General features: G+C 36.3%; 1 protein-coding gene across 1 annotated transcript in view; it reads right to left on the bottom strand.

Moving 5' to 3' along the window:
- LOC138696056 (anoctamin-1-like) overlaps positions 1 to 19,698 on the bottom strand; it is a 55,057-nt gene that overhangs the window by 24,639 nt on the left and 10,720 nt on the right. The window contains exons 5-8 of the mRNA XM_069820562.1: positions 13,513 to 13,681; positions 9,726 to 9,958; positions 5,914 to 6,071; positions 2,318 to 2,547 (exon numbers count right to left, since the gene is read on the bottom strand). Of these exons, the coding sequence (XP_069676663.1) occupies positions 2,318 to 2,547; positions 5,914 to 6,071; positions 9,726 to 9,958; positions 13,513 to 13,681 (790 nt within the window). The remainder of the gene's footprint in view (positions 1 to 2,317; positions 2,548 to 5,913; positions 6,072 to 9,725; positions 9,959 to 13,512; positions 13,682 to 19,698) is intronic.

The following is a 19,698-nucleotide window of genomic DNA, read 5'->3' as shown; positions in this document are numbered from 1 at the left end:
TTTACCTCTTTTTTCGTGTTGTATGCAATATTTTTTTTTATCTGTACTGTCTATTGTAATTGGGGCTTTGCCCTGTTATGGACATAAATAGATAGATAAATAAATAAATATATGGGTCATATGAGGAGACAAGGAGGAAGGCAGAAAATAAGGAAGACTGGAGAATGCTGAGTTTGCAGTGAAAAGATCTGCCCTTGGACAGAACACTATGAATGAATGAAATCAATTACATTTCTTATGATGCTGTAACAGATAATATTAATCGATCCTGTAAAATACAATAAACGTCAAATCATATGTTTCGAAAGGACGGCATGTTTATTACCAACTCTGACACTGGAATTTATAGCTGTCACATATTCTTAAACGCCTATTCACAGGGATGTGGATCTACGAAATGAAACATTCAGGCATGACTGAATACTCAAGACTGTGTGAATGTTAGTCACTCAGGAGAAATGTACCAGCACCCATGGCAAAAACGATTAGTAATAGAATTTCGAAAACAATCTAATTTTATTGGTATTAAACAGTAAATAACAGTTAGCAGAAATAACTATAACTGAAACAAAGCTTCAGTGTACATAGGGCTAACCTAACCTGATCCCTGTTCTATTTCTATTTCCATGGCATTCCGCATAAAGGAACAACCTACAAAATTAAAAAGAAAGTAGCCCACTCTTCTTTACAGGCTGGAAGACATTCATGATTTTTTTTCTAGTGGCAAGGCACTTTGCTATTATTTGCCCCGACTTTGCGAGAGTTCTAGATGTCACTAGTGTTGAGGAGCATAGATCACTTAGTTCGTCAGAGGCTATGCAAAGTGCAACAGGCAGTAGATCTATGTTACATTTGTAATGAATGGTGATGGTGATGACGATGATGATGATGATGATGATGATAATGACCATGACCATGATAATGGAGAACTGTTGGGATGGCACAGGGGAACCAGAGTACCCAGAAGAAAACCCTATGTTGCCTGGACTACGGGATGGTCCGACACAAATTATAACTTTGGAATATGTATTATATATCTTTCGCATGTTACAAATTACAGGACCTGGTTAACTAGTTTAGCCTGTTATGGGCCATCTTCAAAACTGGTTGGTGCTATAGTCCCGTCGCTCTTATTTCCGGCAGCCAATCACGTTGCACGTCGGCTACATTTAAACGTGTGCGTCTTGTCATTCGCTATTGATGATGTAATGAATTTCCTGTGGCTCGATAAATACTTAATATAATCGCCCGGCATTTTGGCTCTTTGTTGGCGTTCGCAGAAATCACACGAGGACGTTATTTGCTGCTCAATTATTTGCTCAATTACAGTGCGTTTGATTTATTATCATAGGAGCTACAACATGATAATGTTTAACGGTGAAGCAAATAGATTCCTCATCCGGAAGTTCGGGAACGAAAGAACAAAAATGGCGAACGATACTACCTACCTAGACTTTATAGAGCCTTCACTTCCTAAGACATAAGCAAAGGGGAGGAGTCACACCGGAAATAACAGCGACACGACTATAGTCTTGGCGCCTTTTGTTTGTGTTTCCTGTGGGGGGTCTGTTTGTGTAGTGTAATGTGGAGTCAAAGAGTGTGTGTGTGTTCTGAAATTGAGTTGTGTGTTGAGAATTTCATTTGGATGTGTTTTTGTGAGTCTATATATTTCGTATTGTTCTAGTGTGTTTAGTTTCTGGCTTTTTGGTTGAATATGTAGAACTTCCATGTCTGTGTTTATGTCTCTGTAGGTGTGGTTAGCATTTGTGGAAGTATTTTGTAGTTTTGTTATGGCTGTGATGTGATCTTTGTAATGTGTTTGAAATGAAAGTTGTGTAATCAAGATGTACAAATTATAAATTAGGGTGGAGCAGGACTTGAATCTGGGCCCCCTGGCTTATAAGCCCAATGTGCTAGCATTGAGGCACAGTAACAGATTTCATGATACCGTATTTGATTGTAAACTGTGTGCAATGGGTTCCATTGTGTAGAATAGCATCCACTTCTACTCTGAGAATTTATGATATAAAAAACATGCTTTTATCACAGTCTATCATATACAGTCACGAAGCTCAATACGTAGTAAATATGCATCCATAGATAGTTCCTAACCACTAGGATCGCTAATATCGCCTCATTACAGACAATGAAAAATAGTACCGGTACAGTCTATTGTTCCTAGCACCCTCACAACTCAAGCTTCGTGACTGTATATACTAGACTGTGCTTTTACTCAGAATGGAATATCTGATCTTCCAGCACGCAATCAACTGCTTTATTGACTAAATAAAATTTAAAAAGAGCAATGAATTATTACCAGAAGCAAGACAACAGAGAAGCTAAGAATGGTAGCAGGTACTCGGACTTTCCAGAAAGGAACATATGGCTCATCAGTATTTGTGACTACGTTCTTCTTGCACTTGGCATCTCGGAGTCTGGCAAGGTATTCTGGGCGTGGATGTTCTGCCTGGAGATCAAAATTTGAGAGTCCCCAGTGATGAGTGATATCGGCTGAGTATCTCTTCCAAAGTTCTAAGAAAAGTGTTCCTGTAAATGAAACACAACATTCATTTTTGTACCACAGAACTTGTTCCGTAACATTTTAAAAAATTTGGAAAGAAAAAAACCACTTCAGACAATTTCAAGAATTCTACAGATAATGCTCATAGGCATGGTTAAAAATTATAGCCTAAATTGAAAATATGAATATGAACAGTAAACCATGTGTCTGTAAGATATTTGAAGTGATGTACCACAAACGCCAATTTCAAAAAAGTACAAAGTAACAGTTTACACGTAAATTTCCTAGTAACCAAAATAAATTAGAAAAAGTATGTCCCACAAAAGCTTCTTTTACACTTGTATTTTATTTTATTACTCCATGCTCACTATCTTCTTCTTCTTCTCCCGCTTCTTCTTCTTCTTCCTCTTCCCCTTCTTCCTCCTCTTCCTCTCCTCTCCTCTCTCCTCCCCTCCCCTCTTCTTATAAATTAAAAGTGTAGACTACTACTGTAACACTTAAGCACAAATGGGCCATTGTGCACCCTACAAACTGGAAATCAACCCAAAAGACTGCTATGTGGTAATGCTTTGCAATGCTACTGGGTTTAATTTCCTGAAATTCCTCGGGAGACATGTGTATGCTCACTAGTTATTTATAAGTGATGTTTCTATTAGCAGTAACTTGTAGGGTTATTCGATTTTTGCAAGCTGAAGGACAAAGTGTGGTTGAAATTCATTGGAAATGTGTAAGTTGTATGGACAAAATTTCATGAGTGAAGAATGTCGGAAGTTTCAAAGCTGAAGAACTGATGGGCATAATAAACGTGGTCAAGGGAGACATGTGATGACTGATGATCTTATTGAAAGAGTCTACAAAGTATGCAAATCTGGCTTTCAGGTAAAGCTCCCTGTGAAGCAGACTTGAATAATTTCAAGGGAAAACTTGTTCCAGAGTTGGGTGTAGTTTCTGCGTAGCTCAATCGGTAGAGCATTCGTGCGCTAAGCAAAAAGCCCCGGTATCGATACCTGGCCCTGGAACAATTTTTCCCTTAAAATTATTCAAGTCTGCTTCACAGGGAGCTTTACCTGAAAGCCAGATTTGTATAACATATATGTCACTGCAGGTACGTAACAGAAAATCACAATTCAAGTCACACAGAGTTTGTATGCACTCAAAGTTGGGTTTCTGGCACCTTGTCAGTCCACTTGAGGTGTGTGGATATAAAGGGAAAAATTGAGACGGTGTCGGATGTAGTTCCTAGATATCTCAGTCAGTAGAGCATTCATGTACTAAGCAAAAGGTCCCGGGATCGATACCCGGTCCCAGAACAATTTTTCCCTTGAAATTATTCAAGTCTACAAAGTAGTTTGCAAGTGTCTATGGTCCACAATACTTAACTTTCTTGGCAATTTCCTTAGATTTCACGGATAGGTCTGCATGAAATTGTCCAGGACAATGCAGGCCTGCACTTGAGGAAATCTGATAGAAATTATTTGATCACTCACCCTACAGTCCAGACTTTATACCAAGTGATTTTTTATCTGTTCACAAAGATGAAAGTGTGGTTGGAGACATGGCGATTCATCATCAATGAGAAGCTGATGAACAGCATTGAGCTCACTGAAATCCTGGACATGTTACTGTGTGTGGGCGCACTTTGTCATGAACATTTTCATGGAGAAATGTTCATGAAATTTGAGGACTTATATAAGAAAGTTCAGTATTGTGAACCTACAGTACTTCCGAACTACTTTGTCGACTCTTTTAACAAGATAGTCAAGTCAACACAAATAGCATCATTTGACTATATTCATCATACACGTCAGTTCATCCATCTCGAAACTTCCCAACACCATACCCACAGACATTCTTCGCTCATGAAATTTTAGCTATACAATTTACATTTTATGCTCCAATGAATTTTAGTTGCACTGTCCTTCAGCTTGCAAAATTCGAATAACAGCGCGAATTTCACAATTGGTAGGAGCTTATATATGGTGGTGGATATGCTTACATGCTTGCTACAGGAATAGTACTAAATGAAATGCTTTATAGGTTGGTGTGATAGTAGTGTAGATATGTAAAAAGTATATGTATATCACAATTTCTTCCCCTTCTCTCGTTTCCCTTCATCAGTTCACTGGAGGGATTTCTGGATAATTCCTGTAGATAACATATTAACTATTAATGCTGTGTTTTCTAATGCCCAGCATTTGGTAGTGAAGCCATAGCACTCTTGCTATTCTGTATCTCTCTATTATGGATACAGCAGATAGAACTTCGCAAGTTTGGAGATGATCTTGCGTCATTTTCCTCTTTTTCTTTATTACATAGAAGACAGTTTGAGTTGCTATAGATTCTTGATTTGTTTAGGTGTTTCGTCAGATAGTTAACCTGAACTTTAGCTGCTGAAGCTTCGTGGATGATTTCTGGTTTGTTTAAGTTGGTATGGCCCACGTGACAGCCATGTGATCTAAATCATTGTATCACATACTGGTAATACAAAAGGAGCACTGATTTGAATCATCATGAGAGAAGAAATTTTGTCATGAAATTTTGGCCAGTGTATAGGACCCAGCACTATGATGAATTTGGGGAGCTACAGTAAGTGGCGAAATTCCATTTCAAAAGCCAGCTATAATGACGAGGGGCAGGGGAACATCATGATAACCACACATTACTCCTGTATTGGTTGGATGATTTTTTTTTACTCTAGTAGGTTATTTTACGATGCTGTATCAACATCTCAGGTTATTTAGCATCTGAATGAGATGAAGGTGATAATACTGGTGAAATAAATCCGGGGTCCAGCACCGAGTTACCCAGCATTTGCTCATATTGGGTTGAGGGAAAACCCCGGAAAAAACCTCAACCAGGTAACTTGTCCCGACTGGAATTTGAACCCGGGCCACCTGGTTTCACGGTCAGACTTGCTAACCATTACTCCGCAGGTGTGGACTGGTTGGATGAACGTTCCCCTCATATGAGATGTGTGGACGTGAGCCATCAATAAGCTAGTGGCCCTTGGCCCTCTGTAGGCTGCTGCATCACAGATTTATTTATTAGATTGGTATTCCATTTTTTTTATTTATTGTGCAATTCTTGGTTATACAATATTTTCTTTATGGATGTAAAGAGTAGATTATTAGTCTTATTTTGGAGAAGTTCAGAGCCTTTCTTTGTAAGGAGATCAGTTCCATTACCAGAAATTTCAAAATGTGCTGGTATCCATTGCAATTAGCTATATTATTTTATGTAATTTTATAAGTAGTTGGATCATTTGGTGACATTCTTTAATTTGGGTTGACAGAATTTTTCTTGTGTTTATTGCTTTATAATGTTTTAATAACTATTGGGAAATACACTTCAGTACCTCTAGATTAACTTAATGTAAATATAGTATTACTTACCCCAGAAAGACATGAAGAATGCAAATGCGACTGTAAATGGATTGTCGAAGAGGTAGGTGACTCTTGCATAGTCACATGCATCTGTCAGATTCCAATATGGACAGGTATCACACAAGGGACACATAACAATGTTCAGGTTCCGATTACAGATGTCTTCACTGTTAAGAATAAAAATGTGCATTAAATCAGCTGCTTCACATTTAAGATAGAAAAATATTAACAAAAATAAAACATGTACAGAGTGTTTCCAAAATTATAGAAAATTAAAGATGGAAAGATTTGGAAACATAAAGAATGAAGAAGAAGAAGAAGAAGAAGAAGAAGAAGAAGAAGAAGAAGAAGAAGAAGAAAAGAAGAAGCAGCAGCAGCAGCAGCAGTAGCAGTCGCAGCAATAGCTGTAGTTGTTGTAATTAGGAATATTAGCAGTAGTAGTAATAAGGGAGAAATGGCCAACAAACTTTGCCTGGTGCCCTCTATCAAAGATGTGATTCTTTTACAAGTCGAAAATCCATGACATCCCAGTTTTACTTCCCTTCTGGAAGAAACCATACTAAGTATTTTACAGACTAGTAAAATCCATCAACCTCAATTGGGTTTGACCTGTGAACCTTGGACCTAATAGTCAGTATGGTAACTGCAATATCACCTAGAATGTCTGCCATGTAAGTAATACAGTGTGTCCCACTCAAACGTAGCCCTGTTAGTTTAAAGAAAGTACAAATACAAAAAAGTACAAAAGTATAACACATTTACATGTCATACCCGTATGAAATGAGGTTGTCACAGTAGGTGCTGAAAATGTCCTCCCTGAACGTTAATACACAATTGAACATGACGCTGCATGTTTCTGAAGATGTCTGCCATAACCTCTGGTGTCACCGCCAGGATCTCGCGCCAGATGTTCTCCTGTAACTCATCAAGTGTGCGTGGTTTGTTCATGTAGGCACACCCTTTTAGATGACCCCACAGGAAAAAGTCAGGTGGGATCAAATCTGGTGACCTTGGAGGCCGTGTTAAATTACTGTCAGGGGAAAAATGATTCGACTTCATCCATGCTCACGCTAGAAGTGTGGCTTGTGGCCCCATCTTGTTCGTAATAACCGAGTGTGAGTTCCCAATCATCTAACTGATTCACACACTCCTGGAAGAGTTCAATGTACACTTGACTTGTTACAGTTGTGTCGAAGAAAATGGGACCAATTATTCGCCGCTGTGATAACGCACAGAACATGCTGACTTTCTGGGAACAGAGGGGTTCCCGAACAGAGCATCAGGTTTTCACTACCCCACAAACGTGTATTTTGGGAATTCAAGTATTTGAACAAGTGAAACAACACCTCGTCGCTGAACTATGTGCAGTCCAATATTTCTGGATTCTCATCAATGCATGTCTGGAACCAATGGCAATATGTCATGCGTTTATCATAATCTTGCTGTTTAAGTCCGTGGATAATTGTAAATGGGTAAGCATGCAGGCTGCCCTTTTTAGCTGCTCTCTGACACGTGTTTCTTAATAATCCACTTTTTTGTGATAATCTTCGGAGGGACTTTCATGGAGAAGTCAACAACCGGTTTGCTACGTCATTCACTGTTTCTTCCGACATTTTTGGCCTCCCTCCACCATGCAGATTCAACAATGTTCCTTTGGTATCAAGCTTTTTCTCTAAATTTTGAATGCAGCATTTCGACAGCGGGTTTCAGCCACCAAACTGTTCAATAAACCTCCTTTGACAAATTTTAATGGAACCAGTAATCCAATAATTTTTCACAATAAACACTTGCTCTTTCACAAAATACTGATACATTTTCAATGTGACATGAAAGTAAGCAAGCATCTCGCATCACCTCTCATGACTGATCATGTGACTGCAAGCCGCTTGCACACTCGTCTGTTTTCATGTTGCCAACTCCCTTCCTCAACGGCTGCAGAGCACACTGTTGCCTCCTACACTTTCTCATACACTAACTTTCTGTAAAAATGTAAACGAAATCCTCGAAACATCTGCAACAGGAAATTAATGTTATCGGGGCTACCTTCGAGTGGGACATCCAGTATATGAATGTGATACATAAACACTCAGAAGATATAAACTGTTTGCTACCCATTCTTGGGCAGAAAAACTGTTTAAGGTTTGAATGTGTGAAGTCTATTTAACTCTAGGGATGTGCTGGAGCATGAGCTCTTTGTTAAATATTTATATTTGTTCCAAGCCCTTTGTTAAAATGGCTCGTGAGGAAAAATAAATAAACTCACACTTTTCTCATTTTACCATCTCCTATTCTACATTCTGGTACAGCAATCGCTTGAAAATTCTGTATAGGAATTTGGTGGCCTTTGCTTATTGGAGGCTTCCTATATAATTTCCGAGATAACTTAATAGAAAAGAATAATGCTCCTTTGCCATTAACTATAGCAAAAGCCAAAAAAAAAATAGCGAATTCTATTACCATTAGCAATGTAGAAGCTGAAAGAGGTTTTAGTACACGTATAATAAATGATACTACTATTTGTGAAAGAAGTAAGCTGATAGTTTCCCACTCGTCCAGTTTAATGACTATTAAAATGATTAGCAAACTTTTTAAAGAATGGAACGTGTTTGTGATATCCTGACTGAGAAAACATTGCCTTGCTAATGACACACAAGTGCATCCCTCAACTGAGCTGAACCCATTAGTGAACTATTTTAAGGGGGTTACTATACTGAAATTTCCAAGTTCTATATTTTTAAGGATTCACAATAGTGAAATCAATAACTACCATACCTGTGAAGTTAGATTCACCAAATTTTGATTACTGGTATATCTAGTTAATAATGATAAATGTACAAAATTTCATCCATGATAAGTGGTTTGCAATTTTTTAAATATTTCTTTAAAATATTGAATTGCTTATATAAAAAGGCTCTTGCGCCACAATTTACATTATTCTTAATTGATATTCATTTATATAGATCCTTATATACATGAGAGCAAAACTTATTACAGGTCTTTGCTGTAAAACTAATAATTAACTTACTATAATTTTTTATTTGTTATTGTTTAGTCATCTGTCCGAAGACAGGTCTGAACCTCACAAGTGATACCAAAAAGCACTACATTGAGGCAAGTAGGGCAGGAGATAATGGGGTAGGGTGGCCAGTTCCTTTCCTCCTCCATTGCATACATCACCGATTAGCTACATGTTACATAATCAGACTTCAGATACTTACAAACAATTGTTCTTCCTCTGACACATATCGTCAAGTGAGATGTACTGCCTGATAATAGAGGTACATATCTGCCTAAACCTCAATCAGAGGATATTTTTTTTATTGTAAAAGAATAAAAAATGAAAATATTAATAATAAAAAAATTCTTAATTGGTCGATTCACTGTACAGAAAACCCAATAGTAATGTTTATTCCAATGTATATAAAGAATCATATAAGTGAGTATCAGTTAAAAATTATGTAAACTGTGGCATAAGGGACTTTTTATATAAAATGATACAATATTTTATTAAGATATTAATAAAATGCAAACCATTTACCATAGAGGGATGAAATTTTGTATATGTGTTATTATTAACCAAATAAATCAGTGATAAAAGTTTCGTGAATTTAGCTTTAAAAACATGGAAGTTAGTAATTTCAGTATAGTGTCTCTTTTTTATTGCGAGTCCTTTGTTAAATTATTCCAAACACATCCTGTTTAATTCAATTCTTTTGATAATACAGAAATAGGCAGAATGGGTTAACTGGGCCTAAAATGCTCAGATATAACTCAACCAAGTTCCATTTTATTAAAAAAAAAAAAAAGCTGACTTCATTTACCTCAGTGTATTTGAGTACATTGTTGACAGTCCGTAGATGAAGCAGATTAAACCTACAATAGACGCAGGAATTAACATGTGCGTGTAGAAACCAAGCCATGCAAAATAAAGTCCAAATTTAACTCCAAAGTATTCCTTAATATGATCAATGGGTTGGTACATTATCCACTTGCGGATCGAAGCCCATTCTTGGTGCAATGAATGACGGAGACAGCCTTCTTGTCTGTAATCACCCTGCAACGTACAAAGAATAGCATATTATATGCTTTCTCATAACAAAATCATTGAATGAATAATAATAATAATAATAATAATAATAATAATAATAATAATAATAACAAAAAATAACAACAATAATAGAAGAAACGGAAAAAAAAACATTTATTGATTTAATGAAACAAATAAATGAAGCTGCTTGTGTTTAACAAGTAGCCTTAAGACACAGATGATATAATTTAAACAACATTATTAATAATATGAATGTGCTAGCCAATAGCATTTAGTCAATAACAGAATAGCACAATATATACAATATCTTCACAATAATATTGAATTTAATAAAATAATAATAATAATAATTACTTATTTATGACTTTTAAGGAACCCGAAGGTTCACTCCACCCCCACATAAGCCCGTCATTGGTCCCTATCCTGTGCAAGATTGATCTAGTCTCTATCATCATAACCCACCTCCCTCAAATCCATTTTAATGTTATCCTCCAATATTAATAATAATAATAATAATAATAATAATAATAATAATAATAATAATGATAATAATAATAATAATAACCATCAATAAATCACATCAATAAATTTAGGAATGCAGTTATATTGTCAGACTCCATAGCAGCTATTCTATCAATAGTCTCTAAACACACACCTTCATCTCAAACAGCAGAAATAACTAAAATGCTCTCTCAATTAATATCACTCAATAAAAGAATTGTATTCCAATGGATACCATCCCATTGTGGAATCCTGGGAAACGAGAATGCGGATGCTTTAGCAAAGAAGGGCAGCACTGCTACTTACAGACCTGTTACTAAATCTACGTATTAATCTGTGAAAAGATTTATTAAATCTACATACTTAGACTTCAACAAACAAAATTTGATAACACAATCACAAGGGAAAAAATGGAACTCTCTGCATCAAAATCCACAGTTAATTCCCGATTTACCACGAAAATCGTCTGTAGCTGCATTTAGATTGGCAACAGGCCATGATTGTTTGGCTAAACACCTGCATAGAATTGGAATATATCAGTCCCCTAACTGCCCATTGTGCAATTCAAACCAAGAAATGGATTCAGAACACCTCAAAATCTGTGCTTCAGTGGCTGGTCATGATAATATCTTTGAAAAATATTGGAGTGCAAGAGGTCAAATGACTTTATTGTCAAATAAAAGCAATTTGTCACTTTTTTTGTATTTTCCGTCATTTTTTAGCGATAAGTCTTTTTTTTGCCAATTTTTAGGGCATTTTCAGGATTTTAGTAGTTTTCTGGAAGACAATGTCATTTTTATTATATTTCGACATTTTATTTATTATCCAGTATTCCTGCTTGATCCGTTTCTTATCATACTAGCCAACAAACTTTCAGGAAACAAGTATGCCTATAGTAATAGCTCCTATCCTACCCCTATTTTTCAAGGAATATGCATAGGCTCGCCTACAATTCTGGAGAAATTTCTATGTCTCGGTAGACTGGCATTGTTCTGCAATTGAGTGAGATGTTCAGTTGACTACTAAACAATAGAGATAATAGGATGCCCAAAATGAAAAAACGTGTGTTAAATTGAAGTGATTTCACAATGTCGAGAAAGAATTTTTTTCCACTGATGGAAAAATATTATTCTGCATGATCTGTGATTCGTGAGTGGCTGCTGAAAAAAGGTTTATGATAGAACAACACACATAGTGAGAGAAATACAAATGTGGTCTGCAGCAACTTCAAGATGAAGCTAAAGCTAATGGTAGCTTACAGCAGATGCTTCTGGGGGAAACTCATTCAACATTTTCGCCATTTTGTGAGAAATTATGCACAGAATTTTTATGAGCTGATATTACACTGAACAAGTTGAATCATCCAAATATGCGCAATTTCTTAGGAGACGAAAACAGAAAATTAATTCCAGTTCCCAGAACATTGAGAAGAATTTATATTGGCCGATGCTACGAAAAATCTTTACAAGAAATAAGGAAAAAGGCAGGAGAAAACAAATCGACGGTCCCTAGAAAGAACATTGTAACTGACATTTCGAAGAATTCGAGTATTAATCATAGACTGGAAAGTTTTATAACAGACCATCTATGGTATAAAGATGATTGAAATCAGCTGGATGTTTGGGCAGTAATTACGCAATATTGAAATATTCTAACCAACACTGATACCTTTCATACATAGAATATTGTAGGAAATGAATGAATAATTGAATCAGTGTACATAATTTGAAGGTACTGTTCTGCATTCTGCAACAACATGTAGACCTATAATCGTCTTATTTCATTCTAAGTTGTCAGCTTTGTGTGAAACAAGAAACAAGAAGCTGCACTGGAGCGAAGTAAGTGGAGATGTTATTTCTCGGGAAGGAGATGAACCTACATTATGAAGTGTCCACGTCAAGTAGGGAGACTGTTTATGTCTTGGATTACTGGCGATTACCTCAACCATTATAGCCTACACTATTACTGTACAGTCCCAGAAAAAAAATGGCCCACCTAATTTTACTAAGTTCCCGATATAATGCATTGCATATTTGCAGTAAAAAAAGTGCCTGTATATGCCACTTGTGAACAGTTGTGCGAAACTTGTTGCCTAAATACAGGTGAAATTTCATCAAGGCTTGAGCCATTTTTCTTTTTGGAACTAATATGTCACAGGATATTAACAATGTGTTATTAACACAGCAGAGCATCCACACCATATTGAAATACAGCACAAGAAACAAACAGTAACAGAAACTGATTGCGTGGTGACACAGCCACAGATAATCACAACCTCCTTGTTATGTTACCATTACACCTCATTGTCAACAGTCTGTTATCGACTCTGCCTACAAATCACATTCTTCCTAAACAACCTTAATAGTTTTCCAACTGCTTCGAATTTCATATTTTCTTTTTGTGTTTAGAAAAACAGAAAACATTCCATTAAGAATTCTGTCTGTTATCGACTCTGCCTACAAATCACATTCTTCCTAAGCAGCCTTAATAGTTTTCCAACTGCTTCGAATTTCATATTGTCTTTTTGTTTAGAAAAACAGAAAACTTTCCATTAAGAATTCGAAAACATATAACAGGTATGCTTTCAGACACACAACTACTTAATATAGTGTTCTAGGTGCCATAAACATGTGTTGTCCTGCAGTCAACAGAAGGGGCTTCGGACACATGCATTTGTTTACATGCAGAGTCTTCTTGTATGGAATGAAGATTAAGCTATTAGTTTAATGAACAAATTGCTACAGATATATCAGATGTTTCAGAAATTTTAACAAAACACGTAAATCACGTAATCCTCACAATCAAAAACATGTCACATTCTATAGAAAAACAAAAGGGGAAAAATATGCCAAAGAAAATGCATATCTACTTAGTAAAAAAAAAATTCACAAAGTTGCATATTTATAAAATGTTTTTGTCAGTTGTGATATGAACTAATTTCTCTTTTTTTTTTTTTTTTTGGAAAACAAACTTTGTACGGTACTTTAATGTGAACGTTTTTAAATACACTACATTATTTTGAAAGCATTTATGTTACATTTATTTCACAACATACTTACATCATGTAGGGGATAAGCTGCACTGTAGACACCATCAGATATCAGGCGGTTAATTCCAAAATTGAAAGGAGTTTTTTTATCATCAGAAAATTCCATACGTTCCAGAATATAATCTACAACAATACTCCGAACAGCAGCAGAAAAAAAATTCTTTGCGTCAACATCAAACCTGCAAACATATCACAAAAGCCAATAATATAGTATAATAACATTGCCTCATAAGAATTTTGAGCATAAATATGTACATTTCAGTACTATGTATGGTACTGATTTTATACATTTGAGAAGTACGAGTATTATACTGTCATCTTTCATTTTCTTTGCATGAAGAGTAAAGAAAGTATTGTGATTATAAAGGGAAAAAAAAGAAAACCCGACAGTGAAATTCTGATACTAATATGTATTCAGCATTTACTGTACTAAAAGAATTGTTCCAGTATGTTATCTACTATAGCTAATATCTATTGAATATAATTTTTACACAATAAGGACATAAATGTACAAGTCTTTGACCTCGAAAAGGGATAGACTTAAAGACTTTTATATGTTTATTAAGAGGGTACTGTACTCTTAAAAAAACACAGGTGCAGAATGATATAAACTACAAAAGTAAGCTTCAGGAACTAGAAAAAAGATAATCTGGAATGTAATCTATGAATATGATTCGCTATGTCTCTGTGACATTACAATCCTTGGAGGGCTAAATCCTATTATACAATTTAAATCAAATTATTTCTGTTTCATGCTCGTCTCCTCCAACTCCTCCTCTTTTAACAATTCTTTCCTTGATCAACCGATATATCTCATCCCATCTGGTTTTTATCTATTTACATTTTAATTAAGGATGTCATTCACTTCTTTTGATGTGTCCATTACATCAATGTCTGAAGCTTTCAATTTCTTTGACAATCTGTGAGCTTCTTTCTTCTTTCTGACTTTTCATTCCACATTTTCAACTTTTAGTCCATATAAGAATTGTCAAAAATATATACAAAGTGGCACACGAAATGTCATACCATTTAATTATCTCATGAAAATTTTAATATTGTAGTTTCAATGTTTCTAACTGCGCTAGTGGATGCCGAAATTCATGGAAAATCCGATAGGTAGCATCACAATTCGAATGTAACCATAGCTACGTGCACAAACATCAATTTGTGAAAAGGCAGACAACGGGCGATTGACTGTTGAACACAAAGTGAAAGTTGTTCTGTTTTTCGCCGAAATTAAGAGTGCTGTGAGAACTCAGAGACGTTTTCGTGCTCACTTTAATACAAGATGGGTTCCTAGCAAGCAGACAATTTACAGATTGTTCCAATAGTTTGAAACTAATGGTTCTGTGTTGGAAAAAAAGCAGCCGCGATGCGCTAGTGTCCATACACCTGAAAACATCGAAGCAGTTCGCATGGCTTTGACTCGAAGTCCCTCTAAATCAACAAGGAGGGCTTCTGTCGAGTTGGGAATCAGTCATTCATGCATTCAGATCTTCAATTGTATCCCCACAAAATTACCGTTCTGCATAAACTTACAGAGAGAGATAAGTAGCGGAGGCTACAATTTGCATTGTGGGCAATGGAAGAAGAGGCCATGCTCCACAACACATGGTTTACAGACAGACGAGGCATACTTTCATGTGAACGGTGTTGTGAATGAACAAAACGTTCGATTCTGGGCGAGGGAACCTCCTCGCATACTGCATGAAAAAGAAATGTTTGGGGCAAAAGTTTCTGTATGGGTCGCAATTTCAAGCCATGGAATCATCGGTCCAATTTCCTTTGATGAAACTGTCAATCAAGTTCGATACAAAACCATATTGGAAAGCAGTTTTATCCCCCATCTCATGGCAAAAGATCTCCCTATGGAAATACTGTGGTTCATGCAGGATGGAGCCCGTCCACACACTGCAAACACCATTCTGGATTACCTGCATGAGATGTCTGATCTTCGTATGATGTCACACCGATTTCCTGAATGACATGGGTGCAGCAAAATGCGGCCACCTCATAGCACGGACATTAATCTGTGCGATTTCTTTTTATGGGAATTTATAAAAGAGAAAGTCTTCCAATGTAGTGCAGTTCAGAGCTCTTCTAGTGGACTTGTGCTGTGTGCTATCTGAAGACTTGTGTCGAAAAGTGGTGACCAATGTAAGGGTTCGTTTGCAAGAGGCTGTGAGCAAAATGGCAGTCATATGGAACATGTTCTGCATTAGAGATAAAATTCCAAATCCTAATTATTAATTCTGTATAATTTTGTAAAGCTTTAATACAAGTCAATACGTGTTATGTGTAAAATAAATGGTATGACATTTCATGTGCCACCCTGTATATACAAAGTAGCCTACTCAGGGCAATGGCGTCTGTCACTTGAAGTAATCCTGTGGAACCACACACTTATCTCTATGTCCATTCCATTTTTCAAAATAGTCTGCAAGTCTTCTTTCGGGATCTCCTTCAACTGCCTGATTGCTTTCTCTTGAATTTAGTCCATAGTCTGCAATTTCCCCTCTTTCAACGACAAAATTTTAACTCTGGAAAACACTAATAGTTGCAAACAGCAAAATCTTGACTGCATGAGGACTGACAGGTCTGAATGATGTTAGGATTAAAAAAAATCGGCAGATGCTTAGCTTTACATGTGAGTACGATTGTTTGTTGGTAGGTGTATAGTCTTACTGTGTTGCATACAATGAGAACAAGGAGAATGCAACGATAACGAGAAGATAAGACCAAGGGGAATACATGAAGAACAAGGGGAAGATAAGCAGAACAAGAGGAAGGCAAGAAGAATGAAAACAAGGGGAACACAAGAACAGAAGCCAACCTAACAATGTGGATGCAGAAAAAAAAATCAACTATGAGCCGACCATTCCGTACTATAAAAATGCCTACCATCTTAGCGATACAGAAGTTATTGGTCTGTTTATTGGTGCAAGAGGAACCATTACTACTCATCTCCTTTCTTTCTGCGAATGCTTTCAAATACCAACTACAATGAAACCTCTCCTTACGGACACTCCCAAGATACGGACACTCCTCATATACGGATAGATTTTTCGGACACTCCTCATATACGGATAGATTTTTATGTTCCAACTGAAATAATATGGAAATAATGATAAATTTAACTCTCGTTTATGGACACTCTCAGACACGGACACGGACAGCTGTTTGGCAATTCCAAAGCTTGCTTTACCTCCTGACTGTGGACAGAACTTGGATTTCAAAACCTAATGTGTTACAAAAATGGAAAATTTAGTTTTGAGAACTGTACAGAAATTCCTAACATGAAAGAAGACATAAGGGTCTCGTAGGCTACCACTAGCCCAGCTGGCTACCCCTTGTTAGCTGGAAGCGGGTGGATAAACAAGGTTTCCGCGATCGTGAAATTGTATTCGACACATGATAGGGTTAGTAGGATTATTCTCTTCACTTCAATCAGTTCTTTTGTTTCGAGAGACATGACACCTGAACGTAAAGGTTAAGTTGAAAACTGTAAATTACAGTACTGCATAACTGTAGACCTAGAATAAAATTGCATGGCACAGTATTATCGCCGCGCGAGCCTCAGTAACGACAGGCAGATCAAAGAAAAGGTTAACAACAATAACAGACCTGTCGATTGCATACTGTTCTAAGGCGATGTTGTCGCGTCTTTTTCAAACTGCAGAGTGTACAAACGAGAAACTCGACTACTTTATAACTAATAATAATAATAATAATAATAATAATAATAATAATAATAATAATAATAATAATAATAATAATAATAATACTTTCATGCTATCTAACTACATTAATTAAATAAATATGTAAATTACAGTTATTAATTACCTGACATCCTAGCTCTCATCTGAACTGCTTCCTTCACTGTCACTGTCACTTACGCTTATAATGAACTAGTCTCTGTCGTTTTCAGAATCGCAAACAATATATTGGCGTTCTATTTCTCTTGTCCTGTTAACACACTTTGTCCACAATTCCGAATTTATTAGTTCAACACATTCTCGTATAGTTCTGCATACACTGTCACTACGTGATGGAGTCACATTTCGTTTTCGAACTTCATGTTTTAAGGGCGCCCAAATAAGTTCAATAGCATTTAAATTACAGTGATATGAGGGCAACCGCAAAACCTCATGGCCGAAATCTCTTGCAATTTTGTCAATGACAAACTCTCTACTGATATTAGCTCCTTTTATGAGTTCAAGCAATACACATATAGTGGGGAGTGGATTGGGCATTTCTAGATTGTGTTGTATAATGAAGCTAATAATATCATCCTTTCTTGTGGATCTATTTGGTAGCCTAAACTGTAGCCTGGAATGATAAGCAGCATTATACACGGAGGGCTTGTTGGAAGATTTTTCATTAATTGTTTGTAAACCAGTCTTCGAAAATTTCAGAATTCATCATGTGAATCTGCTTTGGAGTCACCTATATTTCTAGCTGAAAGGAACAAACAATTTGGAACCCAGCCATCACTACTACCTGCGTGCAAAACCATAATCCGTTTCCCATGAGATACAGGGGCACTGAAGGTACATGAGCAACTCCCATCATCCCAACCTTTTTTGGGGACATCATATGTGTCAGACCATGTCTCGGGCAAAAATATAATTTTATGGCCTGCCGATCTTTTAGAACTAAGTGTGTTCAAATATTTGTACCTCCACGTTACTATTCTCGACGACTCCATTATCACGCGTCTTTTGTTAAGAACTCAGAACCTGAATCCTAACTTTTTCAATAATTCTCTCAGTGTTGTTTCTTTGTAGGGGAATTCACACTTTTTTTGAAGTTCTATTAATATTTCACTAACTGTTGGCGACTGTCCATTTTTAAAAAAATCATACACCGTTCAACAAATCAGATCGCAGGTGAAGTTATCAACTTTTTCAAATTTCTGTTTTTTATTTTTACATTTTTTGGGTGTTTTAGGACCTCTTTCTACAACTCTGCTTACGGCTTGCCAACTTAATCCAACAGCTTTTGTGGTCTCTGTAATCGGTCCCTTGCCCAATTTATTACTTTTGACGTAGACATACACATTACAAATTATTTTCTGAGACTGTTTATTCAATGTCCCCATACATTTTCTACCTGTAATTGTCTTACTTCTACTAGTTGAAGGAACACACGCATTTACATTACTTTCAACTTCATCATCGCCTTCCCACGGCCTCCACATCTTAAATATTAACACCAACTTATAACTTCCACTTGAAATGCTTTACTAAACTGAACGAACATTTGTTATTAAAAATGGCAACCTTGGTTCTTACTCCACGTGGACTTGATATGTACACGTCAAAATTCAATCCTGGATTGCCATTGGCGGCAACAGTTTTTTGTAGAATATGATTGGAGCGGTGGGACTAAAAGAACCACAATCACAAGCGACAAACAATGACTTATAAATATCAAAGACTCGCCAGTCGTTACTGTGGCTGGCGCGGTGATAATACTGTATTTTCCTTTTTCGGTCTTATCTACTGTAGTTCAAAGTTGCAAAGAATTTACTGTAGTACAGTAGACTGTATTTAGAATTAAACTACAGTAATACATTTCAATTAAAGCTTGAAGGGCTACATAATGCATATTATAAATTTACTGTTAGATTGGAAAGCCTCCCTCCCAATAAAGGACATCTCCCAGATGCGGACAGATTGTTACATCCCTTCGATGTCCGTAAATGAGAGGTTTCACTGTATCATCATAAAGACGTAGCTATTGAGTCACGGAAGTTATCAATTTACAACCTACGACATCATCTTTATTCAAAGTCCTGAGCTACCCTTCTAGTACCACTTTCTTATCCTTTTACCAAGTTAAATTTTATATTGATCAATTTATTATAAAATTCCTGATTTCGTATCATCTTTTATTCGATTTAAATCTTATTTCCATTATTCTTTGTCATAAGGCAAACTCACAAGTTGGGGGAGACATGAATTAAAATTAAGAACAAAAGGAGAGGGGAAAAAAAAAACAGAACTGTTCCAGGTAAAATGGTATGCCTGGCAACTCTTGTAAGACCTATGAAACACAATAAATTAAATGAAATAGGGCAGAGAATGCCAGCAAAATTAATGTAACTTTAAGTTTCTAAAACTGATTCGAATGTTTTAAGACTGTTTAATTACTCCCTCTGTTCCAAAATATGGTATAGTAACAAAGAAAACAA

The sequence above is a fragment of the Periplaneta americana genome, chromosome 3, assembly GCF_040183065.1.
Source record: "Periplaneta americana isolate PAMFEO1 chromosome 3, P.americana_PAMFEO1_priV1, whole genome shotgun sequence".
Classification (NCBI taxonomy): Eukaryota; Metazoa; Arthropoda; class Insecta; order Blattodea; family Blattidae; genus Periplaneta; species Periplaneta americana.
Note: the sequence above shows the minus strand (reverse complement) of the source record. Positions and strands in the feature narration are given on the sequence as shown.